General features: G+C 40.0%; 1 protein-coding gene across 1 annotated transcript in view; it reads left to right on the top strand.

Annotated features, from left to right (window-relative positions):
* The window catches only part of Slc15a2 (solute carrier family 15 member 2), a 31203-nt gene extending 10904 nt beyond the window's left edge, over window positions 1-20299 (top strand). Inside the window, exons 5-22 of the mRNA XM_021184678.2 lie at window positions 655-754; window positions 2779-2869; window positions 3150-3227; window positions 7627-7709; window positions 8105-8191; window positions 8362-8451; window positions 8541-8585; window positions 9983-10015; window positions 10797-10885; window positions 12243-12324; window positions 12855-12989; window positions 13720-13884; window positions 14013-14059; window positions 15578-15688; window positions 16705-16801; window positions 17509-17655; window positions 18275-18379; window positions 18697-20299. Coding sequence (XP_021040337.1) covers window positions 655-754; window positions 2779-2869; window positions 3150-3227; window positions 7627-7709; window positions 8105-8191; window positions 8362-8451; window positions 8541-8585; window positions 9983-10015; window positions 10797-10885; window positions 12243-12324; window positions 12855-12989; window positions 13720-13884; window positions 14013-14059; window positions 15578-15688; window positions 16705-16801; window positions 17509-17655; window positions 18275-18379; window positions 18697-18873 — 1762 coding nt within the window. The 3' untranslated portion in view covers window positions 18874-20299. The remainder of the gene's footprint in view (window positions 1-654; window positions 755-2778; window positions 2870-3149; window positions 3228-7626; window positions 7710-8104; window positions 8192-8361; window positions 8452-8540; window positions 8586-9982; window positions 10016-10796; window positions 10886-12242; window positions 12325-12854; window positions 12990-13719; window positions 13885-14012; window positions 14060-15577; window positions 15689-16704; window positions 16802-17508; window positions 17656-18274; window positions 18380-18696) is intronic.

Raw genomic sequence — 20299 nt, 5'->3', positions numbered from 1 at the left:
GCTCCTTTCTCTGTGATAACTCCAGCTGTGTCAAGTTGACACAAAAATAGCCAGTACAATATGTAAATATATATATGTATATATGTAAATATATATATGTGTATATATATATATATATATCCAATTTAACACACACACATATATATACACACTCTGAGTTGAATTTTTTTACTTTATTTGAAAAGTAATAAACACCAAATACTTTCTTATCACTTTTCCATAAAACTTATTGACGCCATTCCTACTTATTATGATAAATTTCAATATTTTACTTTGTAGTTAGTAAGCATATACAAGAGTGGAGTCCATAAGATTTTTCACCTGAATTGCAAAAATAAGATATTAAAAACTGGTGTGCTAGATTCCGAGTCCCGGCAGTTCCTCCTTCCACGTGACGCATGCAAAGGAAAAATAAAACTATCGTGCACTGAATCTTCTAAGCAATAAAATTCTTAGCAGAGTCTCAAATGTGAAGATGATAAGTTCTAATGAGTAGTTCTTGGAATAACGGCAAGTAGAAAGGACCCACAAGGTAGATGTGATAAGAAGACATTATCTTTGAATATCTGTTTTTCTCCTGTGTATTTTTGTAGCCCATCTCTACAATTGGTTTAGTATCAACATGGTTCTAGCATCCTTGCCTCTCCATTTCAGGATCTTATCATTGGTTGGCCTGAGTCTCATAGCTCTGGGAACAGGAGGTATCAAACCCTGTGTGGCAGCTTTTGGCGGAGACCAGTTTGAAGAGGAACATGTAAGGGTCTTCTTATTTCTGTATTTCAAGAGTGTGTAACCAGCATCAAAATGGGGAACCTGTCAAGTAGCCATTTGCTAAGACTGAGGTAATCCTATTGATCAAGTCCAGTCTAGGGAGCTTAGTTCTGTGCTGGATGCTGGTCATCAGCCTAGAGAAAACTAAAGGTCAGTTAAAGGAAAGTACCCAGGGTGGGAGGTGGACAAGTCATATGATGGAGGGCTGAAATCTGAGGACAGAGAGAATGAATAAGATAAGCTTGGATGTGGCTCAGTTGGTAGAGTACTTGTGTAGCATCCACGATTCCTTGCGCTTAGTCCCCAGCAAGGTACAAACTGAGTGTGGAGCCATGTCTACAATCCCAGCCCTTCGAAGATGGAGGCAGAGGGATCGGAAGTTCAGGGTCATCCTCAGGTACATATCTATTTCAAGGCCAGCCCAGGATGTGCAAGATGCTGACTCAAAACAAAATGCAAACGAGCAAACAAAACTCAAGGAGATAATCATATACAGCTATCCATAAATACTGGGGGAGGATCGTGTTTAAATCTGAGCCCAATAAGTGAAAGCTATAGGAAGTTAGATGCTTGCTTCATGGAAGGTAAAACTTGACATAGGATTGGAAACAGTGACTTTACTTTCACTTGATGTACCTAAGAATGAGAATGGTGAGTACATTAGGAATGGGAAGTATAATACAGAGATGATTTTGTGAAGGGCAGAATGACCAGTTGCAATGAAACAGAATTACATTTTATAGATGGATTTGCCTGGCTGATCTCTTCATAACATTTTTCCATTGTCAGTGGTGGGTGGGGGATATATGACCAAAATGAAGATGAGCACCTTTGAGAAATATGACAAATGGTCAGGGGACAATTTATTCTTGAATTACTAAATACTTATAAATCTCTCATTTTTAATACACACAAACACACACACATTATTCTTCATGAATCTATTCCTTCTCCCATAGCTGTTTATCCTGGTTCTGTTTCTCCACTCCCTAGTCTGTATGTGTGCTTCTCCTTCCCTCTTTAATTTTCTCTATAACGCACCCCTGTTTTCTGTCTGTGTGTCTTTTTTTTCCTATGCTTCTCTTGCCGTGTAGACCACTTGGGTTATCCAGCACACCTTATTCTGGGATCCATGGATTCTAATTGCTGGCTGACACTGGGGAAATGACAGACCTCTGGCAGATCAGCTTCTGTGCACAATGAGCTACAGGAGTTAGAAGAGCAAAAGTACACACACATGAGAAGGAGAAGGAGCAAAACACACACCACAAACTGAGCCTGGGAAGGACTGATTGTTCTAGTGTGCCAGGAAGAGCTGAAGTGCTGGAATGAAGTACACCCTATATAATAGATCACCTATTAAAAAACTTCACTTGAAAGTGGTTGTATTAACTAGCAGGCCCACAGACATATTTCAGTGATTAGAGCAAACTCACCCTCAAGCTTCAGCAAACCACTTCTAGGCCAGCGGATTCCCTTTTGCACCGTCTGGTCTATCCTCCCTGAAACCTGAGTTATACTTTCCTCCTAGATCAATAATAGCTTCACTACACTGTCCTACCATATACTTCACAAAATATATTCATTAACTCAAGGAGTTAATTAATAAAGTCAATTAACATTAATTACTAATTAATACAGGCAATAAATATTTATTGTCTAATATATGTTAGCATTTTTTCTAGGTACTAGATATTACAGAATAAAATTTATATCCTGAAGAGACTCACAATACACTGAATAAGTGGATATTTAATACAAATAAATTCGTATAATAAATATGTATAAGACACAAGAGTGGTATTGAGGACAGGTTGATCACTTTTCCCAGGTCTTAAAAGGTTGGTAATTGAGTTTAGAAGGTCGTCTAGGGTCAGTCAGCCACTGTATTAGAGAGCTAATGAGACGCTTCATGCCGTGGTAACACAATCTGAACTTGATGCTTTGTATGTCTGTTAACACTGAGTAGGTGGAGTGACATTTCCCTGATGATCTGTCTCATTGCAGGCAGAGGCACGGACTAGATACTTCTCGGTCTTCTACCTCTCCATCAATGCAGGGAGCTTGATTTCTACATTCATCACACCCATGCTAAGAGGTTAGGATTCTTTCTATGGGGCTGCATGTGTGGGGTTTTATGCTGACCAACCAAAAAGCCATTCACAGCTTCAGGTGGTCCAGCTTCTCCGTTCCTATGGGCTTATAAATATGTGAGAAGTTGTTTTAGTTTCAATTGGTCTGATTTAAAAGAAGGGTTATGGGGGTAGATGATGGGAAGAAGAGAGGATGGCTATGCTTACACCAAGAGCCTGACCTTATAGAGTAAAATATCTCAGACTTGTGATTCACAATCGCTCTTCCCTTCCTGTTTTCTTCAGGGGATGTGAAGTGTTTTGGCGAAGACTGCTATGCATTGGCTTTTGGAATTCCAGGATTGCTCATGGTGCTGGCACTTGGTGAGTGGAGTGGAAAAGGATATGAACAGCCATTGATCCCTGCCACATAGAAGGCATCATGCAGGGACTCTACTCTTTCACTCATCCTTTCCACTAACCCTATCAGGCAAGCCTCATTGCAGTGGTTTCCCTTTGGTTTTGAAGATAAATTATGAAATGTCAGAAATTAAAATTTTAAATTTATTATCTGTGTGTCAGCATATATTTGTGTATCACATGTGTGCTTAGTGCCCACGGATGCCAGAAGAGGGCATCAGATCCTCTGGAACTGGAGTTACAGACAATTGTAAGCAACCATGTGAGTACTAGGAATCTATCCCAGGTCCTCTAAAAGAGCAACAGATATTTTTAACTTCTGAGCCTTCTCTCCAGTCCCATAAACCACTTTTTAAGTGCTATGGTCACATAGTTAATAAATTTCAAAGAAGCCTTTTAAAAAACAAGTTTTGGAGTACATGTAGGATTACCAATCAGGAGTTCGAGTGCCTAAAAGTTTTAAATATCTCAGATGATTCTCCCCACTCCCCTACCCCACCCTCACCCCTACCCCCACCCCCTCAACTGCTTCTGCCTCCTGTGTGCTGGGATTACATGTGTGTGCCACCAAGGCCTGGCACTCTCAAGTGGTTCTTATGTGTAGTCAGGATTGAAGCCCATTGCTTATTGCTGAAATATGCAAGGAAGGAACTAAGATAATTCAACCTGTCTCAATCTAGTTTGTGTTATCCAATACTTATTTTTCTGGTAAGTAGATGCTACTTTTGATTGCCTGGGCATTTCAAAGCAGCTTCCAGGTTTAGCCCCCTTCCTCCCCCATCTGCTCTGCAAAGCTTCCCAAGAATTTCCCATTGAACAAAGAGAATTAAAGAGGAGCTGGATTAGTCAGGAAGTAATGCAACCTGGATCACGTGGCATTCTTTTAGCACCGAGAACCTTGTCCTGGAAAAGACGGGGGATATGTAGGCCTGTTAGTTTAGGCAAGTGCCCTAAGGGGAGGCTTGGGTGTGATTGTTTCTAGTCATTGACCTGGAAACTGTCTCACTCTGAGCCTCTGGGTGACACCCCTCTGGAATATATCCAGTTCAAACACATAAAGAGCTCAACAGAGGAGAGGGAGCCCAGAGATTCAGTGTTTGGTCTGATTCTTTTCTACCAGAAAGGCTGAAAGTAATGCGGTTCCCATTTCCAAACAAATGTATTCTGGGAGAGCCATGATCAAGTACTCTCTGCTTCCTTCTCCCTTCAGTGCTAAATATTTTCCACAAGCACTTCCTTGTTTTTCACACTTATTATTATCATGGCAGCTTCTCTATATCACTGCCCAGTGATATTATAAAAACAATTAGGTTTTTAATTAGATATTAAAACAATTAGGAAGCTCAAAAAAGACTTTGGAATTATAATGCTCAATAGGTGGTATCTGTTCTTATTAGTCAGCAGCTGAATTTTGCGGTGGTCATAATACTTCCTGTGTAAGAGATTTTGTGCTAGGTATTGGAACCATATTGGTGATTTAGACAGTTATAAAGTTCATATCCTCAAAGAATTTATATAGCACTGAAAAAGCAATCCAGAAAAAAAGCAAATAGGATTTGCCATATAGAACCTTATAGAACAGTCAATCTCACAACCAGGGACGTATAGAGAGAGCTGTGGGGGCTCATAGAAGGGCTTCTGACAATCACTCTAGAGGCCGTAAGGGTTTGCCTACAGAGAAAATTCTCACTTAAGACCTCAAGGATGGACAGACTTCATCAAAGAAGGGACCAGATAGAAAGAAGATATGGTTGATGTCTTTAGATGAGAAATGTCATGGTTGTTCAAAGGCTTTGGAGCAAAAGAGAGAGCAACAAAGAATAACAGCCACCAGAAACAAAATAATAAAGAATAATTTAGGCCATGAAAGAATTAAAACTTCATTGTGAAGACAATAAAAAAAAATCAGTAAAAAGGGGTTTTGAGCAAAGAAACAGTTGTCAGGTTTTTCTTTTTTGTAGTGGTTGTTTTTCAATGGTTTGCACTATGGAGAAGAGATTGAGTGAAGGGTGAGGCAAGGCTAGTATTGGTCTTGTTTGCTCATTTAAATTTTGTACTTGAGGTAAGTGCCTTACTTGGCTCACCTACATTAGTCCCTTCTGAATTAGCAAGCCTTGGTACAATGGGATCTGTGAAGTCAGGGGAAAAAATGAGACACTGTCGAATACAGGGTTCTGACTTGAACCACAGGCTTGGTAATAAATCATTAATTGAGATAGTGAGGATGAACAGGTTAAGGCAATGCTGATGGATTTGTTTGGGATAAGTTGTGTTATAGGTGCTCTTGATTCATCTAAGTACATCATCAAATAGTTATATGGAAATACTGCTTTAGGGCCCAGAGAAAAACAATTGGGTTTTAGGTACAGATCTGGATCTATAAGGTGTAGCCAGTAATTAAGCTTTGAAAATAGAAAACTCTAACAAAATAAGAATAAGGCAAAAAAGAAGACCTAAACTCTAGAGGTACAACAGCATTTAAAGAACAGACAGCAAAGAAAAGCCCTTAAATAAAGCATAGAAACTCCAAATATAGTGACACATTGTAATCCTAGCACTCTGGAGGAAGAAGCAGGAGAAAAATGTGTTAAAGCTCAGCCTAGGCTACATAGTGAGTTCAAGGCCAGAGTGGGCTATAAAGAGGTACCCTGTCACACAGATGAAAGGAAAGAGAGTAGAAAGGGGAATGGAAGGAAGGAGGGCTATATCATTGCCAACTGCTTGGTAAGACAGGACAGTGGTTAGAGCATAGGGTACTAAAGATGAGTAATGAAATATAGGGTGAGAAGTCATAGCTTAAGTGACCTTCTTTGAGGGGAGGGGTCATGTGTTGTCTCCCTACATTCCCATAGTGTCAAGTACCATGTGTAATACAAGAATGTGCAAATGAACTTCTTCGTGGTGGTTGGTATAGCTTTGCTTTCTGGTGCTGTGATAAAATACCCTGACCAAAGCAACTTAAGGGAGAATGGGTTAGTTTGGCTCCCAGTTCCAGGTAACAGTCCACTAACTATGGCCAGGAAGTCACGGCAGCAAGAACTTGAAGCAGCTGATCACATTATGTCCACATTACAATACTGCAGAGAGCAATGAGCTATCAGATGCACGAGAGTACTCAGGGCATATGGCCTGGCCCAGTGTACTGGCTAGTTTTGTGTCAACTTGACACAGCTGGAGTTATCACAGAGAAAGGAGCTTCAGTTGAGAACATCCTCCATGAGATCCAACTGTAAGGCATTTTCTCAATTAGTGATCAAGGGGGAAAGGCCCCTTGTGAGTGGGACCATCTCTGGGCTGGTAGTCTTGGTTCTATAAGAGAGCAGGCTGAGCAAGCCAGGGGAAGCAAGCCAGTAAAGAACATCCCTCCATGGCCTCTGCATCAGCTCCTGCTTCTTGCCCTGTGGGAGTTCCAGTCCTGACTTCCTTTGCTGATGAACAGCAATGTGGAAGTGTAAGCTGAATAAACCCTTTTCTCCCCAACTTGCTTCTTTGTCATGATGTTTGTGCAGGAATAGAAACCCTGACTAAGTCACCCAGGAAATGATAATACTGATGTAGGATGGGCCTTTCCACTTCAGTCAGCTTGATTAAGCTAATCATTCATAGACACTCTCAGAGGGTCCTGCCCACATGATTCTAGGTTTTGTCATGATGTCACTATCACAAACGCTGAGAACACAGATTTCTTTTTTTAATTGAGAGGCCTCATGCCAAATGTTATTTATGGCATTTGCTACCTGCTAAATCTTGTACATGCTGCTTAGTTTATTTAATCTTCAATTTACTTGTGTTTAAAATGGAAACAGTAGTACATATTTTGTTAGACAAAATCAGTTGAGGTATATAAAATGATTAGCAATTTACTTATAATTCTTCAATAGATAATAGGATAATGATGAATTTAAGAAGGCTTTTCCTGCTACGAATTTGAGATTTTTAGGCAGATCACAGAAAGAAAAGTTTAATTTGGCATCAGTCTAAAGAAAGGGCTGACTAGAAAAGGAGACATAAGCTGATGGACATTTTAACATTTAAGGATAGAAATTGTTCTACATAGACTAGGGAAGGTGGCAATGATAATGTAACAAAGGGGACAGCTGAACTGTGCACTCCGGAAAGAAAAATCAACCAAAGTTGCTACCATATCACATATGGAGGTGGACAAAGGTGGGGGGGGGGCAGAAATGACTTCAATCTCTGCTATCCCTTGAAGGTCTCCATGAGTATCTCCCAACAATTAACCACTATCTTCCATAGCTACTCTGAAGTTAGGGAGTGAAAGTCAGTTCTCTGTGAGATTTGATGCAGACAACTGAATATTCTAACTGAGAGACTAAGAACATTGTCTGCAATTCAATTGCAGTTGTGTTTGCAATGGGAAGCAAGATGTACAGAAAACCGCCTCCTGAAGGGAACATCGTGGCTCAAGTTACCAAATGCATATGGGTAAGTTCATGACCTGCCTGCCTGCTTGCCTTTTTCAATAGGAAGGGAAGGTGCCGTGCTAAACGCGTGGTTCTCCACACATGGGCATAGGCTTTTCTCAACCATCTTCCTTCTATGAGCCTACCTTTTGACAAACTGAGTTCAATTGGTCTTCCTTTCTTCTACTTGACCATTAAGGTTTTAAAAGTAGTCAATTTTTAGTAGGCAAGAATCTTCTGAGTACAGTTATATGTGATGCTCTTAGGAAACAAGAAAAGATAAAAATTACACCTCAGATACTGGAATTCAGTGTTTGATAAAATTTGAAGTCCACACTTGACAGGAGAGATAAAGAATTGGGATAGTCAGGGGGGTACTTTCTTTTTGTCTATCTCTGATTCTGGCCTCTGCCCTAGTTTGCTATCTGCAACCGCTTCAGGAACCGTTCTGAGGACATTCCAAAGCGACAACATTGGCTAGACTGGGCAGCAGAAAAATACCCAGTAAGTGGAAACTGCAGAAATACCTCAAAATTCTATGAAATCTTTCAAATTCTTTTCTTTGGGCACATTTGACCTCTGTCTTTCACTGTTTTTGACCATTTTTACTCTAAGCAAGAAAAGCCCATTTGGAACTTCCAGCAATTCTGCCTGCTCTTTCTTCCTCCCCGCAGAAGCATCTCATTTTGGACGTGAAGGCACTGACCAGGATACTGTTCCTTTATATCCCACTGCCCATGTTCTGGGCTCTTTTGGACCAACAGGTAATAGTGGGTTTTGAAAGCCATGTCTTCCTCATCTTCTTTCTTATCATTGGAAAACAATATCTCATAACAAAATCTGTTTGCCCTAGGGCTCTCGGTGGACTCTGCAAGCTAACAAAATGAATGGCGATTTGGTGAGTTGAAAAAGTTTCCAAAAACATCTGTTAAATTCTTCATTGTGTACAATTTATTTGTAACTAATTTAGTCTATAAATATTTTTATTTATTTCTACATACATCTTTAATCTTTGTAATTAAAAAACAAAATTAACTTAAGATCACTAGAGATGTACATTAAGCCCAAAGATAAAGATTAAGATTAAAAATAACTATGAAAAATCATAATCCTGTCTTTAGAAATCAGGAGAAGAAGGGTAGAAAATACCCAGATTCCCCCATTCACCCACCCCTTTCTGATATACTAAAAGAATAGCAGATGAAGTAATGCAAGCCTGGCTGCATGGTTTTCTTCCATTTGAGCCTGTCTTAGGACATCGCAAGAAAAAATTGTGATTAATGCTTCTACACAACTTCTCCTATCCCTTAGGCTAGATCAAGTAAGGGACCCATGAGACCTGTGGGGAAATTTATAAAATGGAAAGAGTGACAAAACTATAAACATTATTTTCTCTTTTCCCTATGTCCATTCTTTGGTCCAGTCCATCCTTTGGTCCATTCTCTATTGTTAATTGTTCCATCCATCTCTAGATTAGTACACTGATAGTTTCGAAGCAGACAGAGTGAGTGCCACCAGGAGTCTCCAAAGCATAATTTTACCTCTCCCCTCCTCTAATTGCTCAGGAGTTACCATGGCAGTTCTCTTGTTGATTCTCTGGAGAGCAAACTTGCAAATTGAACATAATGTATTGGGAGCAACTTAAAGGCTAAGCACAGCACCTGTCCTTCTGTCATTACTATCCCTGACTATGGTGATGAGATTAATTAAAACATGCAACTTTACCACTCTCAAGCAAAGTGTAGTTCAGATTGGACACCCCTCATCCAAAAATCTGTAATCCTAATTGTTTTAAACAAACAAACAAACAAACAAACAAACAAACCAACAAAAACCCCACTCTTGATCTAATGGTATCACAAAGCAAACATTGTTACACCATAAAGCTTTGAAGCACAGAATTCTTGCCAATTATTGAATAAATTACCTTCAGGCTAATGGATGAGATAGGTATAAGATGTAAGTGGATTTCACATTTAAACTTCAGCCTTGCTGCCCCTCCCCCACACGTTGTGCCTGAGCACAACGATTTGATTGCAAATCCCAAACATTTTGGAGAATGAATACTTAATTCATACACAGAAAGCAGTCGTCTCCCTGGGGTCCATCTGTCTTTAGCAAATGGTTAGAAACCATCCCAAGTGTCTTCGAAGCCCAAATACCTTTGCCAGAGATCCTGAACCAAAGATTTGATGACTTTTCTTTGATATGCTTCTTATCTACTATCAAGATGGGTGACCTAGGCTTTCCTTGTCTTCTGCTACTATCTAACTATAGTTTATTATGATGTTTCAGGGATTTTTTGTACTTCAGCCGGATCAGATGCAGGTAGGAGATTTCTCTGTAGGCATTGACATGTGGTTTTCCCTTTTTACCTCTTTTGTTCTTCTCCAGCAGCATTTGGGTTAATAGCCATCCTTCGATGTATTCTTCATGTGCTGAGGAGGCCCGTGCTGAGAGCAGTTTCTTTGATCTTACTCCTCTTTTTCACATCCTTTGTAAAGGATGTAGTTCTGCTCAACTCCAGAGAGACTGAGTGTGAGCTCACAGCTAAAGTGTGAGCATAGACTATTCTATGTCAAGATAGTATAATTGGAAATATTGTCAAGGAAAGTGCAAGCCCACGACTAGGGCTGTAGCTCAGCACTTGTCTGGCACACAGGATGACCTAAGTCTGACCCCCCAGTACTACCAAAACAAACAAAAACAAAGTATAGACTGTTGCTGTATGAGCGACAAAGTCAGAAGCTCTGCTTACTGATGGCAATTTTGGGGTTATTTATTTAGGCCCTCATTGTTCCCTTTAGGCTGTGAAACTAAAGAAAAGGGATGATTAGAGAAAAACATTCCTAATTTGACTGACAGAACAAAAACAGGCTCAGGAAGACTATTTCCTTGGTGTATTTGTAAGTTAAGATGTTTTGCAAGGGAAGTAGAGCCTTGGGTATAAGGAGATTGAGAAATACAGACTCTTTTACCTATTCAGGTGAATGTGAGGAGACGTGAGAGAGAGCATGCTGTCAGAGGAGAGCATGCTGTCAGAGGAGAGCATGAGCTCATTCAGGTCAGAGGGACACTTGTACTGATCCTTGTTACCATGGTGTTGCAGGTGCTAAATCCCTTTCTGGTCCTTGTCTTCATCCCATTGTTTGACCTTGTCATTTATCGGCTGATCTCCAAGTGCGGAGTTAACTTCTCGTAAGTGCACACTATGGCATGAATTATTACATACCAAGTTTACATACTCAGTTTGCCCAGCTTGGTGACAACTCAGAGCTAGGATGTTTCTACAGAATGGTTATTTCTTCTAATGTAGCATTCATCTGTTTCTATCTCTCCATGTTTGACAGAATTCTATTAATGTGGAAATGTAGAAATCAGGTTTAACTGGTGAGTGTCAGTGCCGGTGTTACAGACTTGAGTGTATGATATTGTAGGGGTTGGTCTCAACAAGTATGGGCTATCAGCTTTCTAAAGCACCATGCTGCTTTGTCCTTGGAAATTGTTTCTCCAAGGAAGCCTGCCTTCTTTTGTGTGTGGTGGGGAGGGGGGAATTGTATATATGTGCCACAACAAATGTGTGGAGGTCAGAGGAAAACCTGTGAGAATTGGGTCTCTCTTTCTACCATGTGGGTTCTGGGGACTTAACTCGGGTCATCGGCCTTCATAGCATTGCACTCTGAGTTATCTTCCTGGACCAAGTCCTAAGGTTCTGATGACAACCAACTCTTTAAAACCTTCTACTAGTTCTACGAAACTAAGAAAGGAGCTTGTAGGATTGGGTATAGCACTATTGGTAGTTAGTATGCACTGCACCCTGCCCCATACTTAGTAGAAAGCATCATTTGTAGATTTTTGTGAGGAACAGTTCAAGTCTCCCCCCATATTTGATGTATTTGCAATGTACTTGTGACAGTTAAGTGATGAGGACTTTACCACATGCAAATGCCCTTGTCTGCTATTATGGAGTGGGTAGTAGGGAGTCTAGGGCCAAGCTCCATGTGGATGTAAACCAAGCACAGATCTTTTATTCAAGGTGTTCACAGGTTAATAAGGAGCTAGAACACAGGCAAAGACAACCATTACGTGGGTTATCTTTGGTAAATACCCGGAAGGGAAGATAGAAATGCCATAGAAGAACAGAGGAGCAAGTCCTTCTTGATGCTCAGACCAACAAAGACTTCTAAAGAAGAAAATGAGTTGAAGAATTACAGCAGTTGATGTCTATAACAAACCTGGTTATATTGCCATTATTGTAATATTATGTTTAATATTTAATACTTATCTAATTATATCAATATTTATAATTATATTTAATATTTGATGTTATATCATGACATAATGGCTAAAATAATCATAAGCATAAGCAAAGGTGAGAAAAGAGGTATATTACAAGTGTGAATTGAACAAAAGGGTGTTTTAGGGAGAGTTCTAGGAAATACTTTAAGAAGTAATTGGAACTAAGTAAGAAAGTCTTTAAAGACAGGCTAAGGAGTCTGAGCTTTGTACCTTCTAGAAAGGGGTAGATATAATGGTTTCTCCTTTCCCTCCATAGGTCACTCAGGAAAATGGCTGTTGGTATGATCCTAGCGTGCTTGGCATTTGCAGTTGCAGCGCTTGTAGAGATAAAAATAAATGTGAGTTTAGTGACTGCTAAGCTTCTAACCTGCTCCACTCACTTCCCTTCCATGTTCAGTCTTGGTTCTGTGGGACCCACCACAGTGTCATTTCATGGGACCGTCATGGTAAATATAAATGAAGAGAGCAACAAGGCAATGAGGTCCACTTTCCACCTGAATGACTCTGAGTTTTTTTTCAGGAAATTCTGTGACACAAATACCCAGATACTTAGGGAACAAAGGTTTCTATGATGCCTTTGTAACTACACATATAACTTTTCTGCCACTCTTAGCTAGAGAACTATAAAACCACAACTGAAGGGTGTTTGTTACCTACCATTCACTAGTGCTTGCTTTGTGCAACTGTTTCTTCCCTGCTTTTTTTTTAAAAAAACAAAAAACAAAAAAACAACAACAACAAACAGTTACCTTTTCAGATTTCTAAGCCAAATGCTCTTCAGAGGGATAAACTTGTATAGTCTCAGATAGCAGGGCTAAGCTGTCAGAGACAGCACTAACGTACGTGTTCTGTTCTATTTGTCTCTCAGGGAATGATCCATCCTCAGCCAGCTTCCCAAGAGATTTTCCTTCAAGTCCTGAACTTGGCAGATGGTGAAATAGAGGTGACAGTGCGGGGAAACAGAAATAATCCTCTCTTGGTGGAGTCCATCAGCTCTTTTCAGGTGAGAAATTATATAAGCTATAGTAGCCTTGGTTGCTTTAATGACATTCATCATTAATTAATTGCACTAATTAATTAAGAACATAATTATTTTCTTATGTCCTTAAATAATCTCTGGTCACCACATTCTAATAATTGTACAATATTCTATCCTTTAAATATAGTTCATTTAAACTTTTTCTTACAGACATTAAAGTTGGGTTTTGTTGTTGTTTGCAGTGTAAGCAAGCCTACCACATAAATACAGGTATAGTCTTGTGAGGGTTTATTGTAAATGTTTATTTATTTTTAAATTATTTTTAAATTTTCTGTGTGTGGATGCTTTGCCTGCATGTATATCTGTGCATTCGGTGTGTGCCTGGTGCCTGCAGAGGCCAGAAGAGGATATCAGATGCCCTGGAGCTGCAGTTACAGATTGTTGTGAGCTACCGTGTGGGTGCTGAGAATTGAACCAAGGTCCTCTTGAAAGGCAGCAAGTGCTCTTAACCACTAAGCCATCTCTTAAGCCCCTCTGCATTTATTATTATGCATGATGTTATAATGAATATCCCTCCTCCTCCATATATATGCCTCTGTGTCTTATGCCAGTGTCTTAGAAGTGAAATAACTAGTTTAGAGAGAGAAGGAACTAGTATTGGTTAAACTAGAAGAGGTTAAACATCCCAAAGATATAAAATTGTAATGTCTACAGTGGCACAGAAAGTGAATATAACAGGTTCGTTATCCTACAGAACACAACACACTATTCGAAACTACACCTGGAGACAAAGAGCCAAGACTTACATTTTCATCTGAAATACAACAACTCGTCTGTCCACAATGAGTACTCTGTAGAGGAGAAGAACTGTTACCAGTTGGTGGTTCATGAGGACGGAGAAAGTATCTCCAGTATGCTGGTAAGTTAGGAAATTGTTCAAGTTCTGTTCAGGCAGAAGCCACCACGGGTGTGCCTGAAAATGCAACGTCCTGATTATAGGTTTCCGTTTGTCAGCTCCTCCTGATATTTTGTTTTACTCTCTTACAGGTAAAGGATACAGGAATCAAACCAGCCAATGGGATGACAGCCATCAGGTTTGGGTGCTGGGTCCTTCACATAAGAAGACCTCACATTTTATTTGTTCTGAGCAAGGGTGAAAGTCAGGGACACTGGTGTCTGTCGCATTTTCTAGGACAGTGAAAAACAAATGTGCCAACATACTTCCTCCTGGCAGATAACCCTGAATCAGTGGAGACCCTCTGTTGTCTACCATAAAAGGTTTTCCTACCCAATGCAATCCATTTATCTTACTCGTAGCAAAATAACTATAAATTTCTGTGTTCATCAGACAAATATTTAGAAGTGAGCAAATGCTCCTACCTTCATTTTTGGTAGTTGGATGTCTGCCCTAAAAATATAGGTTTCTGTCATAAATCAACAGAGGTATCAAAAGAGTTGTTTCTTAATCCTGATAAGGCTAAAGGTCTTGTCAGGATGCCACAGGACAGATAGAGAGGTGGCCACCTCCTCTCTGTGGCTGGAATTGGACACCAAGACCAGCTAGTTATTTTTTAAAATGTAGAGAAGAAATCATGAGGCAAAGTCTGAATTCACTGAAAAGTAAAATCCATGTAAGCACTTGTGCTGGAAAGGCTTCAGAAAGGACAAACTGCCCGGAGGAAGGAAAGCAAGACAGGGCAGCAGGGACAGGCGTTTCTGCATCAGTAAGGAAGAGCTAGGAGTCAGCTTTCAGAGTACTAGCAGGACAGGAACAAATAGACAAACCAATGAACTTGAATGTGAGAAGTAATCACTAGCCTTAACTTACTCCAGGAAAAACAGAGCTTTATTTCTAGAATGTTCATTTATGACTGACACATACTCACCAGATGGCCAGGTAAATTAAAAGGCTTTACCTCTACAGTGAGACCGAAACTAAAATTATTAAACAGAAATGAACCAAAACCCCATTCTGAGGGGCACTTAAGGTCAGAATATTAGAAAAAGGGTCCTGGAAGGGTTCAAGATTTCCAAAGACTAAAATATAGTGACAACGTCTTCTGCAGGCTGGGTCTCTAAACTTCACACGAATCAAACTGGATTTCTTATATAAAAAGATAACCGGTTGATATAAAATGTTATATGCTTATATATACTTATATTTTTATTGTTTTTCTTAAATCTCAGTTGAGAAATTCCACCATTAGGAAGAAAAAAAAAATGGCTGGGGAGATAGGTTGGTAATGGGCTTGCTGCGCAAGCATGGTGACCCAAGTTCACCACCCATGTAAAACACTGAATGTGGTGGTGTGAACCTGTCATTTCAGGTCCTAGAGAGAGATACAGTCTCAGACAAAAAGGTGGGTGGCCATCCTGAGAGACAGTATCTGTATACACACACACGCAGACACACATACATACAGTAATGGAGAAAAAAAAGAAGAAATTGGGTATTCCTAAATTAGATTAGAAAGGAAAGTCAGATTGCCATGTGTGTCTTTCCTTTTAATTTGCCTGGCGATTTTACACACTTAGAATATAGTTATGAGCAACACAGTATCAGGTGTCCTTGTTTGGATTTTCTGATGTGCAAATACTTTGTCTACCCCCAGGTTTATTAACACTTTGCATAAAGACATGAATATCTCCTTGGATGCCGATGCTCCTCTCAGCGTGGGCAAAGACTACGGAGTGTCTGAGTACAGAACTGTGCTAAGAGGAAAGTAAGAGCCTTGCCCTTGTGGACATCTGACCTTTATCTTTCTCAAATGTTCTTTTTGTATTTTCGTGATGGACACAGGCATGTCTGTGTGTCTTAGTCAGGGTTTCTATTCCTGCACAAACATCATGACCAAGAAGCAAGTTGGGGAGGAAAGAGTTTATTCAGCTTACAATTCCATACTGCTGTTCATCACCAAAGGAAGTCAGGTCTGGAACTCAAACAGGTCAGGAAGCAGGAGCTGATGCAGAGGCCATGGAGGGATGTTCTTTACTGGCTTGCTCAGCCTGCTCTCTTATAGAACCCAAGACTACCAGCCCAGAGATGGCACTACCCACAAGGGGCCTTTCCCCCTTGATCACTAATCGAGAAAATGCCTTACAGTTGGATCTCATGGAGGCATTTCCTCAACTGAAGCTCCTTTCTCTGTGATAACTCCAGCTGTGTCAAGTTGACACAAAACTAGCCAGTACATCTGTGCTAATTTGGGGTATCGGAAGATTTCTGCTTCTTTTTAGTTCTTGCCTCCTTACCTCAGGCTCACCTGATTTCTACACTGGTAGCTGAGACTGTGGTAGTTGTGATGAACACACCTTGTAGTTAATACAGCCCACCTCTGTGGGGCTCACAAGGCTTATTGTTGATTTTGGCTCCCGCTCTTTGGTACTTGTCATTGGTACCTCGTTATTTAGAATTTCCTCTCTGGTTTTCTGTTTTATACTAGTCTATAAGTCACATGAAGAAAGTTCATGAGCTTGAAATATATAAAGGTTGATCTGTGTAGTCTTTTCTAGGGGTTAGAACTTATTATGTACTTAGAAGGCAATAGCAAGTACAGCTCCAGAGCAGAAATGTGGCAAAAACAAACAAACAAACAAACAAACAAAAAAGCAGCTCACTCCTAGAAGTCAGGTGGCTTCAATACTTCCCTTGGTAGAACTGAAATTTCTCTTTCCTTGCCATGGGAAGTGTTTTCCTAAGCAATGCTGTTTATTCTAACCAATTCTCATCTTGTCACAGGTATCCTGCAGTGCATTGTGAAACCGAAGACAATGTCTTTTCTCTCAATTTAGGTCAACTAGACTTTGGTACAACATATTTGTTTGTGATCACTAATGTAAGTAGCTTACAGCCACTTCCCTTCCCTCCATCTGCTTGCCTGCTTGCCTATCTCTCCATCTATTCTCCTTTCTTTTTACAGCCAGCCAGCCAGCCAGCCAGCCAGCCAGCCAGCCAGACACACACACACACACACACACACCACAGATTCTTAGCTGTTAAGTATATTTTCAACTAAAGAAAAACCAAGGTTCTTTTACTTCACTATTTTGTACCTAATGCCCTATTGACTTAGAGACAAGGCATTTGGATTTCAAAGAGTTTTTACTCTCAAGGACTTCTACTGTAACCGACTGAGGTTATGGAAATGAATATAGTGTTAATGAGAGGAAATTCAAAATGCTGGAGTTGTATGGAAATGTCTAAGCTCCTGATGGTAACAGAGAAGTGAAACTAAAAGAAAGGAGTAGATGTAGATCATAGGGTGCTGTAGTTAGATCTAAATCATAGAATACTGTAGTTAGCTGTAAATCATAGAACACTGTAGTTAGATCTAAATCATAGAGCGCTGTAGCTAGATCTAGATCATAGAGTGTTGTAGTTAGATCTAAATCATAGAGTGTTGTAGCTAGATCTAGATCATAGAATTCTGGAGTTAGATCTAGATCATAGAATGTTGTAGTTAGATCTAGATCATAGAGTGCTGTAGTTAGCTGTATCTGCTTATGGTTACTGAGAAGTCCACTTCTTCTTTCTCCCACTAAGATCACCAACCGGGGTCTTCAGGCCTGGAAGGCAGAAGACATTCCAGCCAATAAGCTATCCATTGCATGGCAGCTACCACAGTATGTCCTGGTTACAGCAGCAGAGGTCATGTTTTCTGTCACAGGACTTGAATTTTCTTATTCTCAGGTAAGATTTTGCAAGTAGAAATGGTGACACCATTTAGAACAACAAATTAGAAAATAATTTTTTAAATTCTTGTATATGTAGGTCCTGAAATCTCCATCTCTTTGGTTCATGAGTTCCTTGCATATGACCCTGAACAGTCATCTTGATTTCCAGGATCATGACAAGGCAGAATTTGAGTCTGTGTTGTTTGATCTCTGGAGGAAAAAAAAAAAAAACTAAGATGAAGACTAAGGGTTATAGGGTTAGACTACTCATGTTCAAATATTGGCTGCATGACCTGCTGTGCAACATGAGCAAGTAAATTATCCCTCTATGGCTGTTTTATTTCCTCTTCTTTATGCCCTTTTTACTTTTCTTATATTTTCAGAGTACTACAGTAATACAGCTTATCTCTTAAGGTTGTGGTAATAATTATATGGTACAATGAATCAAAGCATTCATCAAAGATATCTGCTTTCTTCTTACTGTTGTATTATTACCATTCCATGAATCAGCTCGATAGCTGAACATAGTGGGGGAGGTGGGAGATAGAGTCTTTGTGGGCAATGGTTCATAGATAGACTCTCGGAGCAGGAAGGTGGAATAAGGAATCTGAATGTTTACAAATGTGTCCTTCTAGGCACCATCTAGCATGAAATCTGTGCTCCAGGCAGCCTGGCTGTTGACCGTTGCAGTTGGGAATATCATTGTGCTGGTCGTGGCACAGTTCAGTGGCCTGGTGCAGGTATGAATCTGTGGAGAGCAGGAGTTCATGTCTACACATATCTACCCATGGATGCTTCCCCTCCAACTTCCTCTTCTCCCTTCCCCCATCTGTGATGCACACTTTAGATAACAGACTTTGCCAGGAAATAGGCATACGGGTGTGGCAATAGTGACCACCATGTATCTGTGGGAGGAGAGGCCAGTGAACCTAGCATTCTGCCAAGGAAATGCCTCCAAGTGATGATTCCTTAGCCATCTTCCCATCTCTCCACTCCTAGCTCTATTGTTAAATTAGGTTTCTCCATAATCTTCCCTTTGGTTCATTTCTCCCTGCAGTGGGCTGAATTCGTTTTGTTTTCCTGCCTCCTGCTGGTGGTCTGCCTGATCTTCTCCGTCATGGGCTACTACTATGTTCCTCTAAAGTCAGAGGGTATCCATGAGGCAACAGATAAGCCGACTCCTCACATCCAGGGGAATATGATCAACCTAGAAACCAAGAATACAAGGCTCTGATGACTCACTGGATGGAGACTGACCCCTGGCTCTGATATCAGCCATCGCTTATCTTCAAGCAACAAATTTTTTTTCCTCTGACTAGGTTAGGAGGAGGAGACAGCATTTATCTGAGTGGATTGCCTCCATTTTCTACCACAATAGAGGCAATTTTAGGACAAGGTTTTCAGGTATATTTTTAAACAAGGATCCAAGACTCCATGTCCTACAGGCTATTGATAAACTCAGTAAATATTAGGCAATGTCTCTCAAGCTGGCCCAGTATCTCCAAATGCCCATGAAAGTACAAATGTGTAGTAGAGATAAGTCTCATAGCATGCTAAGTTTGGGGGATTCCTTTATCAGGTATTTGGAACCTATAGCTCTACTTGTTGGTATATTGGTTTAGGGCCAAAATGACAGAATACTGGTCTTTCAATTTTCTTTATCAGTAATATAACTTTGCTATTCATGAGGATGTCAAAAATGTTACATACAGTATGACCTAATCCAGAGGCTAGCTTGTCAGCTAGAAAGTTTAATATGATTTTAGATGGCAGACTATAGAATTTTATGTACACATGGAAAATACCTCTTTCTGATTACCACACTGGTTTATCTACTTATCCAAAAACCCTTTCTCGGTACTGACAGATCCTGGAAACCACAATTAAAAGACAGTAAGGAAAATCATGGGGACACAGGAATGCATATAAACTATTCATTCTCTTGTACTGCACGCCCCTCTAAAGAACTCTCTTGTTCCCGGCCTGGGCTGTGCTCCTCTGTGAACATCTGTCTATGAAACTAACTATAGCTTTGCAACCCAGCCTTTTCAGTGTTGCTGGGACAGCTTGATATTATTATTACATCTTACTTTGCTTATTACAGCAAATCTTCAGTAACAAAATGTTTTTCTAACCCAACTTCCTTTAATTTTTTTTTCTATTTAGCTTCTTTGTTGTGTATTTTTATTTTTCCCATAATTTTTGTTTAAATTTCTCCCTTTGGTCTTAGAAATATGCCCTGCTTATCGAAAAGGGATAATACTAACATCCTTGGTTTAAAGGTCTAAATTGTACTATTCAACAAATGGACAAGGACCTGCATGAGAAACTTATTAAAATCTGTGGGAGTGGGTGGAGCAGGTGGAGTTTTTGTTTGTGTGTGTGTGAAAAAAAAAGGGGGGGGAGTTGAGAAACATTATCTCACATGTAATGTGTGGGTCAGGGAACGAGCTTGGGAATATTAGGACTATGTCATGTGATCCTAGGAGAAAACATTCACGGCCCCTCTATGAAAGACCTCATTTCTGTTCCTTTTACTACACGGTTCCCGTCAATAGCCATGTTGGATCGCACATTGTTAATAATGTAATATGTTCTTAAGATAATTTGCTCCAGTCCCTCAAGCTTTAAATACTTCAGTATTCAACTACTAAGATTTT

The sequence above is a fragment of the Mus caroli genome, chromosome 16 (genome assembly GCF_900094665.2).
Source record: "Mus caroli chromosome 16, CAROLI_EIJ_v1.1, whole genome shotgun sequence".
NCBI lineage: Eukaryota > Metazoa > Chordata > Mammalia > Rodentia > Muridae > Mus > Mus caroli.
This window is presented reverse-complemented; position numbering and strand designations above follow the sequence as displayed.